At 36.8% G+C, this 25,239-nt stretch overlaps 2 protein-coding genes across 3 annotated transcripts; one reads left to right on the top strand and one right to left on the bottom strand.

The window, feature by feature from the left end:
- Positions 1 to 10: 10 nt before the first annotated feature.
- arl3b (ADP ribosylation factor like GTPase 3b) lies at positions 11 to 11,353 on the bottom strand. 2 transcript variants are annotated; one of them, XM_059324963.1, is made up of 6 exons: positions 11,324 to 11,353; positions 9,135 to 9,278; positions 8,317 to 8,433; positions 8,144 to 8,194; positions 1,158 to 1,343; positions 11 to 1,068 (listed from the first exon to the last, which is right to left on the bottom strand). In XM_059324963.1, exons 1-6 carry the CDS (start codon positions 11,324 to 11,326, stop codon positions 1,021 to 1,023), a joined length of 549 nt encoding a protein of 182 aa, XP_059180946.1. In that variant the 5' UTR covers positions 11,327 to 11,353; the 3' UTR covers positions 11 to 1,020. The 2 variants fall into 2 exon arrangements, with proteins under 2 accessions (XP_059180946.1, XP_059180945.1); XM_059324962.1 differs by lacking the exon at positions 11,324 to 11,353 and adding an exon at positions 10,861 to 11,118.
- Positions 11,354 to 12,461: 1,108 nt separating this feature from the next.
- Positions 12,462 to 24,933, top strand: sfxn2 (sideroflexin 2). The gene is made up of 12 exons (XM_059324228.1): positions 12,462 to 12,876; positions 16,881 to 17,132; positions 18,244 to 18,414; positions 18,511 to 18,609; positions 19,180 to 19,255; positions 20,111 to 20,196; positions 21,464 to 21,524; positions 22,509 to 22,575; positions 22,655 to 22,704; positions 22,789 to 22,838; positions 22,930 to 22,977; positions 24,168 to 24,933. Exons 2-12 carry the CDS (start codon positions 16,978 to 16,980, stop codon positions 24,265 to 24,267), a joined length of 963 nt encoding a protein of 320 aa, XP_059180211.1. The 5' UTR covers positions 12,462 to 12,876; positions 16,881 to 16,977; the 3' UTR covers positions 24,268 to 24,933.
- Positions 24,934 to 25,239: the final 306 nt, after the last annotated feature.

Here is a 25,239-nt window from a genome sequence, read left to right as displayed (position 1 = left end):
AACTCAGTGATTTCAGAATTTCTTGTCTTTTTATTCACATACAGTACCTTCAATTCTGGACAGATTACATTCAAGAATATCAAAAGGAAATGCCAAAAGAGTGAATTCCCTCACAAACCCAGAGAGCACGAAGAAATGCATTGGGACGTACAGTACGTATACCTCTGTTAAAAACCTGCACATATTAGAAATGCAAACATTATAGAATACAGAGTACAGCAGGGTACCAAATACTCTATAACTTGTGCATAACATAACATGAGCACAGGGCCGCTGAGCTATTTACACTTGTTTCAAAATGTAGTTCCTCTTAACCATTTAATCTCTTTTTTTATACATATTAACATGTACAGTATTATTCTTTAGTGGGAATCGTTTCTCCAACATCCTTTAAATCAAACACACACACACAGCACGCCGGTTGTTGTTTGAAAGCACTCTACGCTCTACTTCACCATAAATAAAACAGTTACAAAAATATACCTCACTTCAAACAGAGCCATAGCAGGAAAAAAAAGAGCGTACAGCCATCGTGGAATGATAAAAAAAAAAACAACAACACGTATTGACCTTTAAGAATAAGATGGAGATGGAGATGGAGATGGGAGGAGCTGGTTTCCTGGACAGTGTGTAAAAGAGTTTAAAGAAAGAAGCTGGAATTCCAATGAAAAAACAGCAGTTTAACGGGAATGTTTGAGGTTGTGAGATGGTCGGCTGGGATTGGCTGGGGTTGGCTGGGGCGGCGGTGGTGACGTGGGTAGTCTGGGTGGATTTCCTGGCACGGCTTCCCTTTGAAGTCAGACTCCTCTTTGTGTCGGAAGATGTGTCGAGATTAGTAAAACGTCAGCGATGCAGAAGGGATGCAGGGCGGTTAAAAACTCCAGGTCCATGTCGGATTAGTAGTGTGTTTACATTCACAGGTATATCCCATCGTACTAAGGCTCAGGAGGGTGCGGTGTGTGTGTCAGTGTGTGTGTGCTGCTGCTGTTCCTCCTGAGTAGCAGAAGACTACGAGCGAAGCTACTTCTTCTTGGCGTTGACGCTCTTGCAGACCCAATTCATGCCCTCCTGAGTGTTTAAGAGAAGAAATAAAAGTGATGAGAAGAAGAAAATAACAGCACATAAAGATGAATTGGGAAAGAAGGAGGTTAGCTCACTTGGATCCCCTCCCCGGTGAGGGCGGAGCAGGACTGGATCTGCCACATGCGATCCCGGATGGTGTGCAGGTTGAGACCCTCGGCGATCTCGGAGGCCGGGGCGGCGGTTAGCAGGTCCTGCTTGTTTGCAAAGATCAGCACAGGAACGCCGCTCAACTTCTCTTCATCCAACAACTCAGCCAGCTCCTGCAACACACAAAGACATCTGTCAAATACACATTAACACACAAATACTAACACCAGTGCCGTGTGTTGAGAGAAACCCGAGCTGCAGACTTGAACTCTAGTGAAGTTAAGTAACAAATAGGAAGACTTCCTTTAAACTTCCAAGGACAAAACATTTCATTCTACTAAAATTAACCATAAAAATCCCACAAAGACAGACATTTTTTTTTTTTTGTGATCAAATTTTTATTATTTTCTTCTCCTTTCAAACCACATACAGCCACATCCCACCCCACATCCAACTGTACAGCATATCAAAAACCACTGTGGGCAGCATGTGAGAAAAACAACAACCAAGAATCTGAACTACCTTCCCACCCCCCTTCCCCCCATACCTCCCTCACCCCTCTGGCTTACTCCCTCCCCCTCCCTTTGCTGGAGTCAGTCATAAATAAAAAATAATAATAATAAGAGAAAATAAAAATAAAAAAATAAATAAAAACATAATAATATTAAATAAATAATAATAGCAATAATAATAATAATAATATTAATAATAATAGTAATAATATATATATATTTTTTTTTTAAAATAACTAATATAAATAAATAGTAAAAATAACAGTAATTACACAGGCAATTTAGTTAATTACTACAGATAAGAAATATGTGGAGAAAAAAAAAATAAAGAAAAAATAATAAAAAATAAAGAAAAGAAGAGTTGTACCTCTCCTCTTTACATAATGAAATATTCAAGACCCAAACATAAACAAAAAGGGTAAAAAGAAAAAACATACATACATACTAAATACATGTGATTATCTGTTCATATATTCCGTAAAGAACAATAAAAAAAAATAAAAATACAATTTTACATGAACATTTATATCTTCCAACCCATTTGGAGAGCCAAACCTTGTTGGCCAATCAGTTTCACCTATGTAGCTTAAGCCTAACCTTCTCCATTGCTCTAGAGAGGATCTCAATATTATCTGCTATAGCCCCATTTGATCGAGCAATAGATAATTCTAAAATAATAATGTCATGTAATAGGGCCAGCCACTGAGGTATATTGAGTGCATGTGGCGGTTTCCATCTTTGTATTAACATTTTCTTTGCTGCTGTCAAACCTAGAAACAACAATCTTCTCTGAGAGAACTTAAAAAGTAATTGCGAATCATCATTTAACAGTAAAATAATCGGGTTACATGGTATGTTAACCCCAATTATATCTCCCATCCAGGATGCTACTTGCGACCAAAAAAACTCCACATCTGGGCATTGCCACATCATATGTAGATAAGTTCCTATTTGTCTGCTATTACATAAAGGACAGATGGGAGTAGAAGAAAGATGGAGTTGACAGCGTTTCCTAGGGGTGAAATAGAGTCTGTGGATAAATTTATAATGGAGCATTTGATGATTGAAATTTCGTGACATAACTTTAATATTTCCCCATACTCTCTTCCAGTCGATAATTTGCTTCCACTCCTTCAAATCAACATTCCATACTCTAGTCACCCCCAATGGAAAACTTTTAGCCTCTTGCAGTTTTTGATATAAGGTGGATACCAACCCCCTCGATTTAGATTTAATACAAAAAAGCTTAAGGAGCGGATGTTCAGGAGGGGAGGTATTACATGGGATTCCATAAGCTAAAACCGCACTTCTCACTTGTAAATAAAAATAAAAGGATGTTCTAGGTAAATTATAAGCACTCTTAAGATCCTCATATGATCTTAGGCCTCTACTGTCCATAATATGAGCTAAAGTGTGGACACCTGTATTAGACCATGGAGGGTAAATAATCGGTTTCCTCTCCAAGCAAAATAAGTTATTTCGAAAAATTGGTGTCCGAGTATGCCACTGCACCTCCCAGTTTGCTAATTTCTCCACCTGTTGCCAAATTTGTATGGAATGAGCAATTATAGGGCCAAATTTTGACTGGCAATCTCTGGGAGATAAACCACAAAATACTAAATCTTCCAATCTATAAGGGGATGCAATATTACTTTCAATCTTGAGCCATGGAGTATTTAACTCTTGAGAAAACCAATTTCTAAGAGGGCAGAGCATAAATGACAAGTAATATAAATTAAAGTCGGGCAGTCCAAATCCCCCTAACTGTTTGCCTTGTTGAAGTATTGTACTTTTAAGTTTTGGTCGTTTCCCTGTCCATAAGAATTTTGATACTACACTCTGAATCCTATTCCAATAGTGGGCAGGTGAGGGTAGAGGCAGCATACAAGATAAAAAATTGATCTTAGGTAAAACCATCATATTAACAACTGATATTCGACCACACAATGACAGTGATTTATGATTGAACCATCTATCCAGATCCCCTTTGACAGAATTGGTTATTCGTTTGTAGTTCTTCTTGATAATTTTGTCAAGTGTAGAAAAAATATCAATGCCAAGGTACTTGAATTGCGAAACAATTGGAATTTCTGTGTGTAAATCTGAGTATTCTGAAACGTTTTTTTTTAAAAACAGAAGTGCGGATTTGTTCAGATTTACTTTGTATCCTGAAAATTCACTAAATAGTGAAATAATCTTATTACTGTATGGCAAATCATGAAACACATTACTGAAATATAATAAAATATCATCTGCATATAATGAAATTGAATTATGCACGTTTCCAACCACTATAGAGTCTATATTTTGACATTGGCGAATTTTTTGTGCCAGGGGTTCCAGTGAAAAGATAAATAAAAGCGGCGAAAGAGGGCAGCCTTGGCGAGTTCCTCTGCCTACAGAAAACGGAGAGGAACACTGGTTCCCAGTCGATACTATCGCTGAAGGATTATTGTACAAAACTTTTAGCATATGTATAAATTGTCCACCAAAGCCCATGTGCTCTAATGTAAACCACAGGAAGCTCCACTCAAGACGATCAAACGCCTTTTCCGCGTCTATTGATAATACTGCCGGCAGTGAACACACATTAGGTGCAGAGTGTATAACATGGAGTAGTCTTCTCACATTATCTGATGCTAATCTATTTTTAACAAAACCTGATTGATCAGGATGAATAAGCTTTGATGTTACTAAATCTAATCTATTAGCTAAAGTTTTTGCAAATAATTTCACATCAGCATTTAGCAATGATACTGGCCTGTAACTTGCACAAACTGTAGGGTCTTTATTTGGCTTACATAAGAGTGAAATAATGGCTGTATTGACATCTCTGTTGAAAAAGCCCTTCTTGAGAGATGCATCAATCATATCAAACATAATCGGTCCCAAATCCGACCAAAACTCAAGATAGAATTCTGGCGGGATGCCATCTAATCCCGGTGATTTGCCTCTTTTCATCTGTTTTAGTGATTCAAATAGTTCATTTAGGGTAATTCTATCATCTAAGGACTTACTCTCCTCTTTTGTAAGCTGAGGTAGACACAGGCCCTCAAAAAAAGAGTTCATAAGTTCAGCTGAGTCCTCCATTTCATCTATTTCACTTTGGTACAGCTCTTGATAAAAATTTCTGAATTGCTGATTTATCAATTGAGGGTCATGCAAAATTGTGCCATCTTCAGATTGTATTGATGGTATAACAGACAGGCGTTCATTATTGCAAAGTTTGCTAGCCAGTAGAAAGCTTGGTTTGCTGCCATCCTGATAATGGGATTGTCTAACTCTATGTATTAAAAATTCGGACCTCTGGCTGAGGAGAGAGTTTAATTTTAATTTAATTATGGATAACTCTTTCTCTCTTTCAATAGAAAAATTATTTTGTTGTTGATGAGTTAAGGAAGAAAGTTGATGTTCCAAATAATTTATTTCTTTCAATTGCTTCCTATTTTGTCCAGAGGCAAATGCAATTGAATTGTTCCGTATAAACCCTTTTGTGGCATCCCACAGAATTCTAGCATCAGAGACCGAGCCTTTATTAATGGATAAAAATTCCTTTAACCCTTCTCTAAACTGACTAGTAAAGTCGGGCTTCCGCAGAAGACTGGTATTAAACCGCCAGCGTGTTGCACGGCTAGGAGATGCAGTTAACGAAAAAGTACACAAATTGGCATGATGATCAGACAGAGACATATGTATTATTTCTGCTTTATGAACTCGATGTACCAATTGAGAGGAAACAAGGATGTAATCTATTCTTGAAAAGGAACCATGTCTGCCCGAATAGAAGGTATACTCTCTTATAATGGGATGGTGGGTTCTCCATATATCCAAAAGACCATAATCTGAAATTAAATTACGTAACGCCAAAGTATTTGGGGAAACATTAGTCTTAGTTGTTTTGTCCATTAAAGGATCAATAACTGTATTATAGTCACCCCCTAGCAAAATTTTAAATTGATTAATTTTATGGAGAATTTGATGTAAAGATAAATAAAAAAATTTATCGTACACATTAGGAGCATATACTGAAAGAAAGGCAACTTTTTCCCCTTCAATAGTAGTTGCAACATAAGTAATCCTTCCCTCTTGGTCACTGCCTTTTTCTACAATATCAATTTGAAGATTAGAACGAAATAATATCATAACTCCCTTAGTTTTATTGTTTGCTGATGAATATGATACTACTTTAAATATAGTGTTATTCATTTTAGTAATATCCTGCTGCATCAAATGGGTTTCTTGTAGCAACGCAATGTCTACCTTTTTTTTCTTTAATATCTGTAAACAACTACCACGTTTCTTCGCTTCGTTAATGCCTTGTACATTCCATGATAAAACAGATAAGCCTGACATCATTGAACTGCTTTAGTAAAAAAAGAAAAAAAGAAAGAAAGAATAATGACAGTAAGTAATCTACTAAAACATGATATGCAAATGCTCAGGATACAACTCACCCCACTACCAGCAAATTCCCCACCTCCCCCTCCCTCCCCTCCCTTTAGCCAGAGTCCTCTCATTAACCCCACAGCCCTTTTCCAGGGTTCCACCCCCCTTCCCACCCCTAAACAAAAATAGGGAGAATTCCTGAAATACTTGGAATTTATGTTATCAAAATCATTATTTACCCCATCTTGTTGACTCCTCTTACCCCACAACACTAGCAGGGCTGTGACAAAAGCGAGCATGCCCCTTCCCGCAGTTCCTTATTTAAATCTGGATTCCCTTCAACCTGGTCACCAGCCACAACTCCACATTCAATTATGAATGGCGTGAAATAATCTGTCCGTCTTCTTTATAGACAGTCCGTCAGCCTGAAGGTGTTGAATCCGCGGTGGAGCTGGAATTTGTGAGGGTCGGTTTCACTTGCTTCTCATAGAAATCCATGGCCTCCGTTACACGAGTGAAGGAAAAAGTTTTGTTGTTGAAAGTGATCAGCAGCTTAGCAGGATGAACAATGCCGCATCTCAGGTCGGCTTTACGCAGGAGTGCTTTCACCTCTTTAAATTCAGCCTGTTGTTTCCGCAACTCAACGGTTGTATCAGGATAAATGCTGATTCTTTGTCCCCCGAAGTACAGCTTGCCTCCTTTCTCTCCGATCAGACGTTGAATGGTGCGCCTCACCTCGAAACTGTGCAGCCGCGTTACCATACAGCGGCTCCCGTCTTTACCTGTGGCACCTGTGCGGTGCGCCATGCTGACCAGGGGAGGCGGCCCCAGGGCGTCTTCACCAAACAGTTCATAGAAAAGTTTGTTAACAAAGCTGGTGGGTTTACCTTCCTCGATCCCTTGCGGTAGCCCCAGTATGCGTAAATTAAATTTCCTGCTTTGATTTTCAAGTGCGTCTACCTTCTCTTTCAATTGTTCATTCACATGTCGCAGGTCATTGTATTGTTTCTCCACAGCGGACATTCGTTCTTCCATAACGTTTGCGGCCGCTTCCAGGTCTTCCACCTTTGACTTGCATGACTTGATAATTACCTCAAATTTTTCTAGTTCCTCGTGGATAGGTTTAAGCTTATTGTCAAGCGCAGCTGAAATCTCCTCACGGACGATTTCTCTAATCATTTTGCCGAGAAATTCAGGATCCATTATACTGCCGCCCGTGCTGCGCAAAGTTGGTTTAGACGGCATAAATTAGTGTCCACGATACCCAGCAAGTATTCAACCCAGGTAGAATAAATTCGGATGAAGGGTCCTTAATTTCAGATTAATTCATTTAAAAGGAACAGCGCGTGGCAGGAGCTGGCGTCCTCACGTCTTGCCACCGGAAGTCATCCCCCCTTCCACAAAGACAGACATTGATTATTTATTAAAGGCCTCTGCACTAAAATGGACTTAATCTCAGCGATGTAATTAAAACAATATAAAAATGACCAATATCAAATGTGTTAATGCTGTCCAAGTCTTCCATTTGACTTCCAATTTACTTGACACAAAAAAGACAAAATTATTGTATCAGCAATGATTTGCTTTGTTATTTTTAGCTGCAACCAGCTGCTCAATTGCTTGCTCTGTGGGTTGGTTCACAAAAATGTCCCCACCCTTTGATGGTCACAGTTTTTGACCTACTAGGAGGCTGAAGGTCAATTGTTTGTGAGGTTGTGTGTGTGTGTGTGTGTGTGTGTGTGTGTGTGTGTGTGTGTGTGTGTGTGTGTGTGTGTGTAATGCACACACATGTAGATGCATGTGCACACGTGCTTGCAGCTGTTGCGAATCCCTGTATATAAAGCAAAAAATGCAATAAATAAATAATTTGCCAGTTTCAAATTCTATATTTCCTGGTTTTCTTTGCTTTCTGAGAGTAAATGTTCTCACTATTTTGCAACATTTTGGGGGTAAAATGTTTAATCAGTTAACTGAGAAAATGGAGATTCATAGATAATATAAGTATTACATAAAGCTCTAGAGAACAGTTCCATTTGCTGCGTCCACACTGACACAAAAAGATGAGTTATACGTACCTGACCCGTCTCCTCAAATCTCTTTCTGTCAGCGCTGTCAATGACATAAATCTGAAACAAAGTGGACAGCAGGTCTTCAGAGCATGTGTGACAAACTGTGACTTGTCCAAAGATAAACAGATAGAAACAGTCATGTAACCTTTGCTGGGTTCGGTGCATTAAGCTCCACTCACCAGCACATCTGTGTTTTCAAAGTAGTTTCTCCAGTACGGCCGGATCTTCCTTTGGCCTCCAATGTCCCAAACATTCAGTTTAAAACCCTGAGACTGCACGCTCTTAATGTTGAATCCCTGCAGGAAACACAGAACATAAAGCAGGTTAGCAGGTTGGTCCCAAAAATGCATACATTCTTGTTGGATTATCATGGTTTCGACGCCTTTTACAAAATCAAATTCAAGCACGTTTCAAGCTTTTCCAGTACCCAATAGCTTTGGTAAATTACAAATGTATTTACAGTATACTGATTATTCACTTTATCACATTTAATTGTGTTATCGTGCTATAAACAACCAAAATTATGTGTCAAGACAGCATTAAACAAAAGGCTGACAAATTAAAACAAAACAAAAAGAAGTTTCTCAATGTGTCACCTGTTTTTAAGTAGACTCTGTATGCTATTTAACCTCAATTTCATGCAGTTTCAAGCACTTTATTCCAAATCCAAGCACTTTTCCGACCTTAAATAAATTAATCTTAATTTGAATTATTTCCCCAGTTTACTTCATTATGAAATGTTGAACATACACCTAAAATATACTGGTATACTCACAGTTATAAAATACATAACAAATTGTTTCTTCTTCTTGTTCACAGAAAGTGAAAAAATATTCAATAATAATTCTAAATATCTCTAATGTTGTATATTCTGGATATATTAAACATCCCCAAATAACAATGAACACCAACAAGTGTTTTCAGGGTTCCCCAGCACCCAGATAGGCCCTGTTAGCTCCAATAAGAGGTAGCATATGTATGAAACTTTGGTGCACACCTGTGTGGGGGTGATGTGGCTGATGTCCTCAGATGCCAGCTGTTTGAGCAGGGTGGTCTTCCCGCCGTTGTCCAGACCCAGCAGCAGTATCCTCACCTCCTGGTCTGGTGTGCTCTTTAGCTTACGCAGGATGGACAGCAATCCCTGTGGCAGACAATCAGCGTGAAACAGCCATGTTGTGTTGTATTACCAGTGGTGGATGAAGTATTCAGATCCCTTACTTAAGTAAAAGTACTAATGCCACACTGTGAAATGACTTTACTACAAGTAAAAGTCCTGCATTCAAAACTTAATTAAGTAAAAGTACCATGATCAAAATGGATTCAAAGAATCAAAAGTAAAAATACTTTTTCTGCAAATATAGCTACTCAGACTATTGTAAATATTATAAGAGCACAAAATATAATTCATGACCTCACACTCCCGGGACACAAGACGTTTGAACTGCTGCCATCAGGCAGGCGGTTCAGGACGCACAGAGCAAGAACAAAAAGACTCAAAAACAGTTTTTACCCATCAGCCATCAAGGCCTTAAATGATGCCACGAGCACTTGTGCAAATGTAGTTTTTCTCCTGTTTTTTTATATTCCTATTATTTATTAATTTAGCTTTCATTTATTTATTTTTAATCTAGCACTGACAAGGAATGCACTTAGTTTCGTTGTACATGACAATGATCATAAAGATATTCTATTCTATTCAAAATATGTTATTAGATTATTATTATTGATGCATTTATTAGTGTGTTAATTTTGTAAAGATTTTTAACTACTTCATATACTGTTATGAGGTTTAATTTAAAGAAATGTCTAATCACTTTAAATGTAGCATGTTTTTAATGCTAAATCTTAACCTGAAAAGTAACTAAAGCTGGCAGCTAAATGTAGTGGAGTAAAAAGTAAAATATTTGCCTCTACAATGTCGTGGAGAAGAAGTATAAAGTTACATAAAATGGAAATCTTCACACTGTTAAAATAATTGCCTAAGTCATTTTTTTGTTAAAATTGTTTTGTTTTTTTCCTAAATCATCTCCCCATGACGCCTGCCACCTATGGTAAAATTGCCTACATCCTCAGTTGATCAGATCATGTGATTTTACCCCTTTAAGATAATGGCCTATGTCAAGGGTGTGACTTAAGCAGATTTATTATGCCCAAGTCAAAATAAAATGTGACTTAGGCAATTTTTTGAACATGCCTTTCTGACTTAAGCAAGATATGATAACACTTTATTTTGAAGGTGTCGACATAAGAGTGACATGAGCGTGCCATAAACATGACATGACTTTGAAGTAACATTAATGCTCATGATACTTGTTATGTTATGTTTCTGACAGGCTTGTGTAACTCTTATGTAGACACCTTCAAAATAAAGTGCTACCATATCTTGCTTAAGTCACAAAGGAATGTTCAAATTTTTTTTTAATTTCTCTTAAGTTACATAATTTACACAGAGTTTTATTACTATGCCAATAGCCATCCTTTGTTACATCATTTTTGAGTGAAATGATCAATAAATGTCATATGTTACACTTTTGGTGAAGTTTTTTGTGTTTCCTGCAAAACTTGAAAAAATAAGTTAGGCGATTATTTTTAACAGGGTGGCGAAATACTAGTAAAGTACACGTACCTCAAAATTGTACTTAAGTACAGTACTTGTGTGAATGTACTTGTTACATTCAAACATTGTACCTTACCCAGGGACTGTATATAAATATAAATATTACCCAGGGACAGGGGGAGAACTGCTGCAGATAACCACCATGGGAGAAAAGCATCTTTTCCCTGGATCCACTCCTCACTAACAGGCCGTGTAAGTGCATTCCTACTCCCCATTGTGGCTTTTAAGGCTGGACAAATACTCTCCTAACGGTGGCGACACATGAGGACAACAACTGGCCTGTGATTGAGCAGCTAATCACGTCATCCTGTTGTTTTTATTGTATCTGCTGTTTCAGATAACGGCACGCAAACAGGAGCTAAACGAAGCTAACGAGCTAAGCTAATCTCCCCTGATAACTGAACGAAGCCGCTTTTTCAGTTGAATGTTTATTTCCTCGGTAAGTTGCGGACAGCAGCAGCCATAAAAACCCAATTGTAATCAAGAGGGTGCTACTTAATGCGAGTATGTTACATTTTTTTCTCGATATGACCAGTTAATAGCTAATTATTGGGATAAATTAAACTCACCATCTTGTTGCCTTCTCTCCTGGAGACGCCGCCGAGGGTTACTAAGGGGGATGACGTCAGACGCAAAGTTACGTACAGATTTAAGGAGAGACAACAGGTGAAAGGGTCATTTTTCTTTTTTTATAGATACCACCATGAAACTTCCCCAGTTTGTTATTTACATTAAGATAATGTTTTTTTCCATTACAAGTTTTCTGAAATCTTATGTTTAGATATGCAAATGAGGTGTGGACTCATTCAATATAAGCTATTTTGCATATATTTCCAGGACATAAATCTTAACATTGGTTAATTTCAAAGTTATTACTTTATTTTGTTGATATATTAGATTTTTTTTTTTACAGAAGGAAATTGGGATATCTCCTTTAATCATTCCATAAATCAGATAATACTGTCAAAATCCATTAAAAAGTACATTTTTGTCATAGTTTTGACATGAAGAAGAAAACTGGGCAAGAGTAGATTTATTTTTGTGACATCTTTATGTTTTCAATTTTTAAATTAGTAATTGTATATTTAAGATGAATTGGCTGATACATTGTACAGTTCATACTAATTTAATTAAATTATATTGCTTATAAACTGTTTATAATTTCGTATTTTAAGATGTACATGGCTGGGGTCCAAAACTTAATTTTACTGTATCAAGAACTGGTTCAATAAAAGGACTAAAGAAAAAGAAGGGAATTCTCAATTTTTTAAATATTATTTTATAACAAATACTCCCTGTACTGTTTTTATTTTATATATTTCTAATATATATATTATATTGTATTTAATATTTAAAAAAATATTACCTGTACTGCTTTTATTATATATATCTTATTTTATAACAAATAATCCCTGTACTGTTAATTTAAATTAAATTATATTTAGATATTTTTAGATTTACTGTTTGAATTTTTACTGTGGTGGTAATAAAGTTTAGAGAGGAAAAAACAAAAAACGAGCCTAACCGAAGTCATGAGCCGCCTCTGATTGGCTATCACTCATTTCCATCATCGTCATTAGTTGATTTGATTGGTTAGGTCTAGGCAAGCGGAGTAGGTTGATTGGATAAGGTTAGCGCAAGAATATCTGGGTAAGCCAATCTGATGCAGAGTGGGGCGGGACACTAGCTGCCTGCTAACAGCTAAATATTTCAAATATACGCCAATAATCATGTTTAATTCATCATGTTTAATGCGTAATTCTGGGGACAGTTCTTGTGGAAAGACGTTTAAATAAGCTAATATTTGTTGAATATGATTTACTTCTATAGAGACGCAGAACAAACCACATTGTCAAACAGGTAAATAGCTAGCTAGCTTGTTAGCATAACCAGTTTCACAGAAGCCGTAAAGTCCAAAAGCTTCTTGACTACATTTTCTTTTTAGCCAGGGATAAAGATACAGCGTCGGGGTTCGGTTTTCGCCGGTTCACGTCGGGATCTGCCCCATCCCGTGATTGGAGGACGGCATGCCACGTGCACACGTCTCCTCTGTGTCCCAGCAGCACACTTGATTACCTGTCAGGTCTCCCATTGAGGCGCTTTAAGGAGAAATCTCACTAAGGTATGTTTTCTGCTTCTGTCTCTAAAGATTACAGCTCATGAGTCGATGTTTTGGTGTGTTTTTGTCTTGCTGCAGAAGTCATCTGGTAACTGGAGTACAACTGGAGTTGCATCACTCTGATCTCGACATGTTTTAACTCTTTTCACAACAGTTTGATCGCTGTAGACTCAACACTCTGCACCCACGTCGAGTTTATGTGTTTGTTAGAGGAACCTCGTGTATAATTTAACACATTTTATGCACGCACAGGCTTTAAACAGCATGGATCGTTGTGTAAACTGATTGCTGATAGTTATCCAGATGTATTCAGATGCTGGCAGTGCTCCGGCCTGCAGATCCAGTTTCTCAAGACTCTGCAACTTAAATATTGTCGTGACATGCAGCGTACACTAAGCTGCCTCCCCCTGCATGTAGGGCTACAACTAACACTTATAACCTTGATGCATTAAAGGAATGCTTCACCCATCAAAAGGCCAGTTATATATGAGGTACTAACCCTATTTCTTGAAGAAAACTTGTATTATAGTGCTGGAGTTGTGTGAGAGTTTGTTACCAGATGTTTTGGTCTAGTTTTGACTTTGCTTAAACACACACCTCCATTCACTTAAATACACCAACAGTTTTCAAAAACAATTCAAGGTAACAGTGAGTAATTTATATACAAAGTGTCAATTTAATGGTGAACTATTCCTTTAATCTCCCTTACCATTACTCAATGAATCATTTGCTTTCTAACAAATTATTGAAATATCGACATTCGGCATTTTCCTACTGAGTTATTAATAATACCAGCAAATAAAATTGTTTTTATTAGTTCCTCAGTTAATAATTTATTCTCTGATGAAAAATGCCATTTAGTCATAGTGGCGCCTTCAGTTTGCTTGTTTTGTTCGACCAACAATCCAAAACTTGAAGTAATGCATGTGATTTTAAAAATGTTTTAGAAAACTTGGAAATCCTCAAGTTTAAGAAGCGATAAACTAAGAATGATTCGCATTTCTGCTTTAAAAATCTAGGGTTTCCCCCTCTTAGTCCATTAGTTGACTGATTGGTTGTTTTGGTTTTAGACATCTGAGATCTAGAGAAACTCTTCTTATAACTCTTTTATAGCTAGATCTGTTGATTTAACCGTCAATATCATTTTGTTGGTCGACTAAGAATTGCTTCGTTGAGGACAGCCCCCGAAAAATGACCTGAAATGATCAATCGATTAGCCAAATATTTGCAGATTAACTTTCTGTTTGATGACCAGTCGACTACTTGCTGCAAATGTAGTTATTATTCATGTAGAATTTAAATTTTATATGAAGGAATCCAGAAAATGTTCACATTTAAGGAGCTTGAATCAGTGAACTTTTGGCATTTGTGCCTATTATTAAATAACTGAAAAACATTTTATTTATAATCCTTATATTTGCACTAAGTTTTTTACTTGCAATCAATCAACTAATAATTTCTACCGTCCTTATTCCTGCGTCAGTTTATTACGTCAGTTTCTTGATGCAGTTTGAGTTTCAGATCTGCAAATAACAAACCTTCAAATATATCAATGAAAATTGTTATAGTCTGTTCGTTTAATTAATATTTTTGTAGTGCTGAAACAATCAATTAGACAGACAGACAGAAAAATATTCAACAACAATGTCTATAACCAGTTATTTTTTTATCAATCAAAAAACACCAAACTTTGTCTGGTTCCAGCTTTTCAAGTGTGAGAATTTGCTGCTTTTCATATCATTGTGAACTTAAAATCTCTTTGATATGTGCATTTTTTCACTAGTTACAGACTAATATCTTTTTAGCTGCAGTCCTTATTTGCCTTTAGCTGTATTAGTTGTTCTTATTCTATCTGTTCCAGTCTTTGTTTATATATCCTTATCGATATGTCCTGATATGTCCATAGGGCCACGTTGACTTTTTGCTCAGGTTCAGTGTTTCCCACCATGTTCTGCAGGCCTTTAACCTACTTTCTAAACAAACAGCTGCAGAAACAATCCAGTTCCAGCCAGATGGAGGCTCCTGGAGATACAGTCCTCTCCTCATTTGCCCTTTATTCACAAAAGATAAAACCACACAAGGCTGGTTTCTCTTATGAGTTTTTTTGCTGAATAGCTACAGTAAATAATTAGTAATGTAATGGTGAAGATGCACAGTGGAGCGGCAGTTTGAGCTGAAGTCAGCAGGTTCTGGTTCCTCTGGTTGTGTAATAAGACGCAGAATGCTGCAGCTGCAAAAACCCAAAAATGACAACCAGAGGAACCATTTACCAGGAGGTGGTCAATGATTTCTAGTGGAAGTTTGGCCCTTGAGAATTTTTTAGGCAGAAACAGAAGCATTTGTGTTTGTTCAGGGTTGTGTTGGGTTTGAACTCAAGGGGACATGTTTGCTGCAAGTCCAGCAGGTTGGAAGGAAAGAGCTGAAAAATTACAACTCAGTGTGGTGCATGATGCAACAGCTTCTCAAAGACCACTTTCATGTCACCAGATAGTGTTTGTGTTGGAGACTTTCTAAGGTTCAGTTAGGGCTGGGCCGATGGCTGACATCAAGCCAAACATCCTGATTTAAAAGCCCCCATCCACACTAAAACCAGGATGTGTTGCAGTGGTGCTAATGGCATTTATTGCATGGTTAAAAGGTACCAGTTGGGATTCATCAGCGGTGTGCAGATTGATTTTGTGAGTGAGACTGAAGGTGGAAACTGTGGCTTTCAGCTTTGCCCAAATCAAGTTTGAATGAATATATATATATATATATATATATATATATATATATATATAACTCTTAGTTCATTTTTGCACTAAAGTTCTTAATAACATTTTGAAAATACTCTGTGACCATGTGGTAATTGTGGTTTTGCAACATGATATGTGTAAGTAAAGTTTATTTATAGAGCACTTTTCACAGATAAAATCTCACAGTAGGATATCACACAGTTTGGATGTGATATCCTACGAAACAGAAACGTTTCAATATAGTTTAATGTGCCAATCGCGGTGGTGCAAAGTTATAAGTATCTAGGTGTATGCTCTCTACAAAAAGGGGCAGAGCTGCCTTTTTTTCTTAAGGAAGCTCAGATCTCTTGACATCTGTAGTAAGATGCTGCAGATGTTTTATCAGTCTGTGGTGGTAGTGTGTTGTTTTATGCTGCAGTCTGCTGGGGAGGCAGCATCAGACACAGAGATGAAGGCGGTTGGACAGACTGGTCTAAAGAGCTGGTTCTGTGGTTGGAGCCAGGTTGGACACACTGGAGGAGGTGGTGGAGAGATGACCTGTCAAGATGTTCGAGGCCATCCTGAAATACCCAGATCATCCACTACACAAAACCTTTATGGACCAATTAAACAGCAATAGACGGCTCCTCTCTCTCCGTTGCAGGACGGAGAAACAAAAGATGAAAGAAAACCCTCTTGTAATTTTCCAGAACCCAAAGTTAAATCTTCAGAATGCTCGTATTGACCAATTAACACTTAAAAAACGCAATTGTCAAATTTAATTGACTATTAAATTTGACTATCATATAAGATGACTATCATATAAGAAAAAAAGAAAAGCAGCAAATCCTCAAATTTGAGGAGCTCAAACCAGCAAATGTTTGACATTTTTGCTTGTAAAATACCTGCAAATAATGATTATTGAAATAGTTAATTCTTTCCTCCCATCGACTTAACCGTTTATCGACTAATCATTAAAGCTCCACACACACCTTTCAGTGAAACTCTGTGGTAATGTGAAGGTAAAGATGAACTTATCTTGCCCTCTCTGACCCACTGAGCTAAAAGTCTGTTAATGTTACATCAGCTCAAACCAGGTCCATCTGGTCTGACAACAAACACAAACTGAGTTGGAGAAAACGGACAAGAGACAAGTATGTAATTCAGATAATAACTAAGAATCAGTTACTGCAATGACAGCCGGGTCGGCCTCCTGTACTTTCCTGTTTATTATTTATCTTTTTATGCAACAAATTTAGATCATTATATCTTTATTTTTCTGTTTTTCTGCAGGTTTCAACCCGAGTCACCTCCTGCAGAGTGAACGGAGGTCGTCCACAGACTTTAACTTTTTAATGCAGTAAGTCGGGACTGCTTTGTAGCAACCACGATGGCTTTGAGCTCGTTCGACATCGACGCACCACGATGGGATCAGTCCACGTTCATGGGTCGACTGAAACACTTCTTCAACATCACAGACTGGAGAACGGTGGCCTTACCCGACTCACGATTGGATGAAGCCAAAGCTTTAGTAGAAAGCTGCAGGTGAGAAGATAAAAGTTATCCATCACACAGAGACAATAACAGTCTCATGTAATGTTTGCAAGAGGTCAACAATAATTTTAGATGCTTAAGGCATAGTTTGGATTTTTTTAGAGGGCTTGTATGAAGTACTTATCCATAATCAGTGTATTACTGACAGTAGATGACAGGTTACAGTTTGGAGAAGCAGGCAGGGAAGTTAAGCCATGTACCGTTGTGGGTGGGGACATTATGTTTGGTATATTTTCATCACTTTAGATAGCTGTCAGACAGCCCTGTTTAGGTTCATGTGAGATGAACTGAAGCTGTTATCTATGCTCTCTTCAAAGCCACCAGACTCCATCGACAAAACATAACACAAACTAACTAACATATCGAGGCAATGGTAGACCAGCAACTACTGTGTTCTGCAAGGTCAAAATAATGTTTTTGTCAATGGAGTCTGGTGGCTTTAAAGAGAGCATCAGAAAGAGTTGTCTGACAGCAAATTAAAGCAGAGAAATATTCTAAATATAGTGCAAATTTAACCTAATGTAGATTTTTTAGGTGGCTGAAATACATTTTATTTCTGCCCTAGTCTGCAGCCGTATGCTATTAAACTATAGTACCTCATACAACCTGTAACCTGAACTGTTCCTTTAATGTCTAAAATGATAGCAACAGCTTTTTTTAATATTCTTGGTTATATTTTAACAGTATGAGGATCAGCATACTTTTAATCATTATATGAGACAGTTACAGTCTCTGTGACAGTTCACCTCATACAACCCCACTTCAAAAGGCTGAACGTTCCCAAAACTGCAACATAAAACACAATGCATGTTGGGTTGTTGCAATAATTTCACACATTTAAGACAATATCGCAACATGTCCGGTAACATGTTTTTGTAACTGATGTAAAAACACAGAAATACTGACTGACTTCTTGATCCTCTGTTTGTGTAAATATGTGTAATCTATTTTCGGATAGCTTTTTTCTCTTGACACCTGCCTCATAGTCTGGGGTTTGCATTTAACTGCCACTTGCAAGTTTCAACATGAAAACCTACAGGCAAGTCTCTGCTTATAGTTGATGGTATGTATATGTGTTGGTGTGATTTTTGGCGATCTGCAGGGCAGGATCCATCCCACCGGGCACCACTGAGGAGCAGCTCCACTACGCTAAGAAGCTGTACGACTCCGCCTTCCACCCAGACACCGGGGACCGCATGAACCTCATCGGCCGCATGTCTTTCCAGGTGCCTGGGGGCATGGCCATCACCGGCTGCATGCTGCAGTTCTACAGGTACAGAGGAGCGAACAGGAAGAGCTGCATTTTTTTACCACATCCTACAGATGAATAGAGGAAGTTTTAGAGGTTTCATAACTGTCTGTTTTCTAGGACAGTTCCCGCTGTGGTGTTCTGGCAGTGGGTGAATCAGTCCTTCAACGCTCTGGTCAACTACACGAACCGTAACGCTGCCTCCCCCATCACTCCCAAGTAAGAATCCACTACGTGCAAGCTTTCAGTAGAAAACATGTCAGTTCTCGAGTCACTTTCACGTAAAAGTCACAACCAAAGTCATACTCTTTCTTCCTTTTTATATTGTTAAACTTTTAAACTTGCTGCTTTTCTCCAGCAGTAACTCTCCTCACAGACACATACAGTACAGTCATGGAAAAAAAATATTAGTCCACCCTTGTTTTCTCCTTGCTTTCTTGTTCTTTTAATGCCTGCTACAACTAAACTAAAACTCTTAACTTAATTTAAGAGCTGATATCTAGCCATTTTCCATGGTTTTCTAATTAATGATTTTGGTAATTATCAAGAAAACCATGGAAAATGGCTAGATATCAGCTCTTAAATTGAACTTATGAGCTATGTTGTTGTTATCATTACATTTGTCCAAACAAATGTACCTTTAGTTGTACCAGGCATTAAAATGAGCAAAAAAATGAAGAAAACAATGGTGGTCTAATAATTTTTTCCATGACTGTATGTGATGGACATCTACTGAATGTCTAAAGTGAAGTCAATTGTTTTATTCCATGTTTTTACTGTCTCTCTCAGGCAGATTGGAATCGCGTACGCCACAGCCACCAGCACGGCGTTAGCAACAGCAGTCGGACTCAACCTTTACACAAAGGTACGAAAACACACACAGACAATTATTCTCATGACACCGACTTTTTACTGTTTCTGCACAAGTTGACTGTATGTCAAGACATTATCTTGACCAAATTAATTGTGACTAAGTGACAATATGCACAATACTTAGGGCTTGACGAAAGAACTTCTTAGAAGAAATTAGAGGTGTGAATCAGCAGAGGCTCCACGATATGATTTTATCCCGATATTTGAGTTACGATACGATATTATTGCGATTTTAAGAGTTTGCGTTATGGTGATTATTGCTATACAATATATTGCGATTTAACTGTTTAACTGCATTTTGTTTTCACAAAGTTAAATTCAATCAAGAAATATTTTGTCCAATAAGAGAAAATTCTCAGTCTATTCATCTCACTTCAGTCTTTTTATTTCTCCACAATGAGAGTCAAACCCACAGACTGACCAACAAAGTATTCAGTCAAACTGAACTGAACTGATATCAAACATGTATGGACGACAACAACTGCAGCATTTTATCAAACTTTCCTCCCCTTTAAGCTTCACTGCTCTCACACTCTGCAGCGTTACTTCGACAACTTCCCGACACGATATCCTGACGCACATGGTGCCTATAGATTCCTTAGATCTAATAGTTCTACAGTATATGATACTAGTATCTCCAGTATATTTCTAAAAGTCAGCCCGCTACGGCAGACGTCGGAATGCTAAATATTGATACTTGGCGACCATGAATCGATGTAATATTGCCACACAAAGTATCGCTATTCACTAGAAGAAATGCTCTTCACATGCTTGATTTAGGTGTTCCATGTGAATTAAAAGTGTTAATCATAAAGTATAAATCATGTTTTTGTCTTCCCCCCTGCAGAAAGCTCCTCCTCTGGTGGCTCGCTGGGTCCCGTTTGCAGCGGTGGCAGCAGCTAACTGTGTTAACATTCCTATGATGAGGCAACAGTAAGTCCTGCTGTTAGGTGGAGGCTGGTGTTATGATGTTTAGTGCAGATTTTAATGGTTGAGATGTGTTGAAATCAAACTTCCTCAGATCAGATTTTCCGCTCAAGTCTCGTACAGTTTTGTTGTTTGTACAGTGTTGATTTTATCTTCTATCTATTGTATTTCATTGTTCTATTGTCTATTTCAACTTTTTTATTGTGCTTTTATTGTGTTATCTATTTATTGTGTTTATGTTTTTGTGCAGCACTTTGGAAACCTTGTGTTTGCTAAAATTGTGCTATATAAATAAAGTGGATTAGATACGACTGGATTTAGAGCCGAATTTGATATCATGTTTGTGGAGACCAAATTTAAATATAACATTGGGGAAAAAAAGGATTAAGTAAATATCAATATTTTAGTTTGGTTTTGGTTTTGAATATATCGTACCCAGAGGATGAATCATATTGTCTTTGGGGATTTTTTTCCTCTAGTTACACTTAAACTTTCTTTATTATTCATATCATATAGTAAATACTATAATAATATCATATCATAATAATGCTGATGTTTTTTTCGTCACTGTCAGAATACTCCTCGATGTCTAAAAGCATCAAGTCTTCTTTAAAAAAAATGTATATATTTTCTGCAGGTTTTATCCAGAAATAAGCTTTGTGAAGGTTTTTACAAATATACTTCTTACTTTATCATTCTTTTAGATTATTTATAACTAACGTGTTGTAGTGTGTAATGCTCGTATTGACCAATTAACACTTAAAAAACACAACAATATTTTAATATATTAATTGACTATCATATAGGACAAATAAAAGCAGCAAATCCTCACATTTGAGAAGCAAAACCAGCAAATGTTTGGCATTTTTGCTTGAAAAATACTTCATACATATATATATATATAGATATATATATAGATATATATATATATATATATATATATATATATATATATCAAAAATATATTGTACAAAGTTTCAGGTAAACAATGTCAGCATATGCAAAATATAAATGACACAAAAGACATAAAGAATATAAAATTAGGCTAAAAGACTGATTGATATCTGACGTCATAAAAAACTTTTTTATACAATATTTAATGCAGAAAATGTTGTTTGGTATGATTTCGAAATGGTGTTAATTAATTTTTAAAAATTGTTTTGTTTTTTGATTATTGAAATAGTCACAGTTAATGTTTCCCCCAATGACTAAAATTTTATTTCTCTTTTGTTTCACTTTTCCTTCATCTTGTCTCTGTTTTTTTTCCTTTCAGGGAAATTCTGAATGGCATCGCTGTTACGGATGAAAATGGCAACAAACTGGGCCACTCTAAGGTCAGCACTCTGGAAACACTTTGAAACACTTAAGGATTAGTTTATTTAAAAGAAAAAAAGCAGAATAGAGCACAGTTCTTGTGCTGCAGAAGTTGCTTCTGAAACCTCTACGCGGTAATGAGGTTAAAAGTGTGTATTACTGGATATTATTTCGTGCAGAGGTTTGAAATGTTTGAAAGGCAACAAGGCTGAATACAAAATGTAAAACTCAAATGTTTAAAGGCTATGAACAAAATACATTTGAGGGTTAACAAGTAGCCTTTTATACAAACAATAACTTATAAGAGAATATATTACATCTTGAAATAGGAAACAGTATTTTATATTTGGCACACGGACAAAAGGTTGGTTGTTAAAAAAACACCAAAGAATTGTCCAAAATGAGACATACAGTACAAAGTGTTGATTACCGGTTGGACTGGTGTTATGTTTTTCATTTAAACAACCATTTGACTGGAAAATAACTTTAACCCTGATCCAGATTATTTAATCCTTCATAGGGCACTCATTGAAATACTTCCAAATTCCAAATTACAACCCTAGAGAATATTGGAGGATATTACATACTGTCAGAATGTGTAAAAAAACATACGGACGGAGGGGGGTAATGTTTTTGAGATGTTTTTGAGAAAAAAGTTTACGAGTCTAAAGTGGCAAATCTACGAGAAAAAAATGTGCAGATTTATGAGATTTAAAGTGGTGTATCTGCGAGAAAAAAGTAGGTTTTTTTTTCGACTTTTTTCTCATAAATCTGCAACTTTTTTCATGTAGATTTGCCACTTTAATCTAGTAAATTTGCAACTTTTTTCTCGAAATAATGCTGATTAGCCGGAAGAAATCCATGTGGTTCTACGACCTCACAGAGAGACATGGGGACCCATGTAGATATCTACTGAAGTTACCAAATACGGTTCTTCGCCCGACAAAAGGTTAAAGTCACTGTTCATAAATCGTCTTTTAATCCTGTTTTGTGTCTCGCTGTAGAAAGCGGCGGTGAAAGGAATCACTCAGGTGGTCATCTCTCGAGTCACCATGGCTGCACCGGGGATGAGTGAGTCTCATCTTATTAATATCATTTTGAGTTCTTGGTGTTCTCTCTCTTTACCTCTCTGCTTCTTCTCATCCGTCAGTCATCCTCCCCATCATCATGCAGAGGATTGAAAAATACAAGTTCATGCAGGTTAGACCTTCGTAACCTTCATCACTTTCCTCCTGCTGATGTTTTTACTTCATGTGTCATCAAACTCTTTCTGTCTTTTCACAGAGAATCACGTTTCTCCACGGACCGATTCAAGTGATGATGGTGGGAGTGTTGTAAGTAAAGAGGGCCACAGGACATTTTACACAACACTCAGAGTGTTTATATTGTGGCAAAATCTAACTTTTGTCTTCTCTTTTTTTAAAGTTTGGTGTTCATGGTGCCTGCTGCCTGCTCCCTGTTCCCTCAGAGATGGTAAAAACATGTTTTTGTGCTCTCACATGTAGCTTAAAGACCATAAATATATTATTTTTATATAAATAATATATATTTGTTTTATTTAGCTTTTTGTAACATTGTTGGACTCGGGATGAGCTGGGTTTTTTTTCAGTATTATCAAATTGATTGTGTGGTTTTATTTCTTGTCAAAACCTGCTGCCTACATTACCCACAATGCAACTTGATCACAGACACTGTTGCAGGAATCAGGAGTCCTAAAACCCAGAAATTATTTAGCATTTTATGTTGTCTCGTGCCAAAATCAGTGGGTTTTTTGAGTGGGTTTTTGGTGAGATGCCTGATATAAACTTTTATAAAACTTTTTTTTTTTTTAAGATTTTCACGTTTTCTTCTAAGACAATAAAAAAATATGTCAGCAATTACTTGTAAAAAAAAAAAAAAAAAATTCTAAGCTTTTACATGTCTTTTAAAAAAATGCCAGTTGATAGCAAATGCCTAAATGAGACGACAGAGGGTTTGTTTTAATATATATATATATATATAACAAAAATATGAAGTACCAAGTTTCAGGTAAACAATGTCAGCACATGTATAATATAAATGACACAAAAGACATAAAGAATATAAAATTAAGATAAAAGACTGATGATATCTGCCGTTATAAAAACCTTTTATATACAATATTTAATGCAGAAAATGATTTTGAAATGGTGTTAATTAATTTTGTTTTGTTTTGTTTTTAAAGTCAGCAATGAACAATAATTATGTTTAGTTAGCTTTTTATTTTATTCCTATTTATTCTTTATTTTCTAAGTTATCATTTATATAATAAAACATTGTTTGTATAATGTATAACAATTTTAATTATTATTTAATACGGTTTTATGTTTGAGAAAGTAGCTCTCTAGGTGCATTTAGTAGGTGTTGAAAAATTGGTTCACAATTATTCCAGCTCAAAAAAATCACTATATATGTAAATCGATTAATTTTCACGCTCTGAAATCAGTCTCAAAAATCACATATCAGCTGAGCTCAAGTGAGTTACTTTTTATTGACAGAATATTCTTCTCTTCGGTTCTTTTTCTCCCCTGTGATGTTTCTGACAATTTGTTTGGTCTGAGGTTTTCTGCATAAGCAAACAAACCAGCTTGTTTGACCAAACTCAGTAACCACCTCTTCTCTTTCTCTCCGTCTGTCCCCATCAGCTCTATCTCTGTGTCGAAGCTGGAGCCGGAGCTGAGAGCCTCCATCACGTCTCAGTACGGAGACTCGGTACAACGTGTCTACTTCAACAAAGGCCTCTGAGAGGGAGAGGGCGTCCGCTGCTAGCCACACGAGACCCAAAACATGTGTCTTTATGTCTTTATCTTCTAATTATTAGTCAGGATGAAGCCTTGTTTCCTTACACCATCAAATCGGTGCTTTTTTTGATCAATCATGTTGCCTTTTTTTCTTTCTTTTCTTACGTTAAACAGATACACGGGGCACTGTGTACTCCTGTTGAGAAACCAAATGATCTCCTCTCAGGAAAAGCACATTACTTGGTCGTAAATTCTTGTTAGTTTGTCCCTCGTGGTCTGACTCTAGCTGTTTGTCTGTGTCTGCTGCCCTGCGTTACAATCTGTGCCTTCAACAAAGCAGCAGGAGCAACAACACGGCTGGATCTTATTTTCTTTTAACCAACGTTGGCTTTACTGTGAAACCAGAAAAGTACTTCTATGCATGGGTTTAACGGTCATTCTATGAGTGTGTGTGAGTGTGTGTGTGTGTGTGTGTGTGTGTGTGTGAGAGTGTGTGTGTAAGTTTCTGTGATAAAAGTGGAGGATACTGCCCTCTTCTGGAGTACGACTTGTTTGCATGATTTATCTCAAAGGTTTACAAGTCAGATTGTGTCGCTTTGTGTAAACTCAGACTCGCCCCACAAATCCTCAGTAGAAGCTGGAATAAAACCACACAAATGTGTCAAATGTAGTAATGTGTAGTGTTGTTTTTCAATGCATGTATATGCAGTTATAGAAGAAGTATTCATATCCCTTACTTTAGTAAAAGTACTAATATCACAGTGTGAAATTACTCCACTACAAGTAAAAGTCCTGCATTAAAATATCAAAAGTAGTACTTGTTATGCAGAATGGATTCAGATTGCTTTATATATTCCAAATGTATAATTGATAAATAAATATGATGATTTATTTAATCATTTAGACTGCTTATAAGTTATAAATTATGTAAAGTAATACCAAGGATCAAAATGTAATTTTTTTTAATTTACAGTTT

The sequence above is a fragment of the Centropristis striata genome, chromosome 21 (genome assembly GCF_030273125.1).
Source record: "Centropristis striata isolate RG_2023a ecotype Rhode Island chromosome 21, C.striata_1.0, whole genome shotgun sequence".
Classification (NCBI taxonomy): Eukaryota; Metazoa; Chordata; class Actinopteri; order Perciformes; family Serranidae; genus Centropristis; species Centropristis striata.
The sequence above is the reverse complement of the archived record's forward strand: the minus strand, read 5'-3'. Positions and strand labels throughout refer to the sequence as shown.

Bases quoted from the DNA above. Each gene is read 5' to 3' on its own strand.
- arl3b (XM_059324962.1), bottom strand. From the start codon at position 10,956: ATGCACTTACACGGCCTGTTAGTGAGGAGTGGATCCAGGGAAAAGATG. The intron at 9,279-10,860 runs GTAATATTTATA...TGTCTGCCACAG, and splicing joins AGTTCTCCCCCTGTCCCTGG to GGATTGCTGTCCATCCTGCG. The intron at 8,434-9,134 runs GTGTGCACCAAA...TGTTTCCTGCAG, and splicing joins GCCACATCACCCCCACACAG to GGATTCAACATTAAGAGCGT.
- sfxn2 (XM_059324228.1), top strand. From the start codon at position 16,978: ATGGCTTTGAGCTCGTTCGACATCGACGCACCACGATGGGATCAGTCC. The intron at 22,705-22,788 runs GTTAGACCTTCG...GTCTTTTCACAG, and splicing joins AAAAATACAAGTTCATGCAG to AGAATCACGTTTCTCCACGG. The intron at 22,839-22,929 runs GTAAGTAAAGAG...CTTTTTTTAAAG, and splicing joins GTGATGATGGTGGGAGTGTT to TTTGGTGTTCATGGTGCCTG.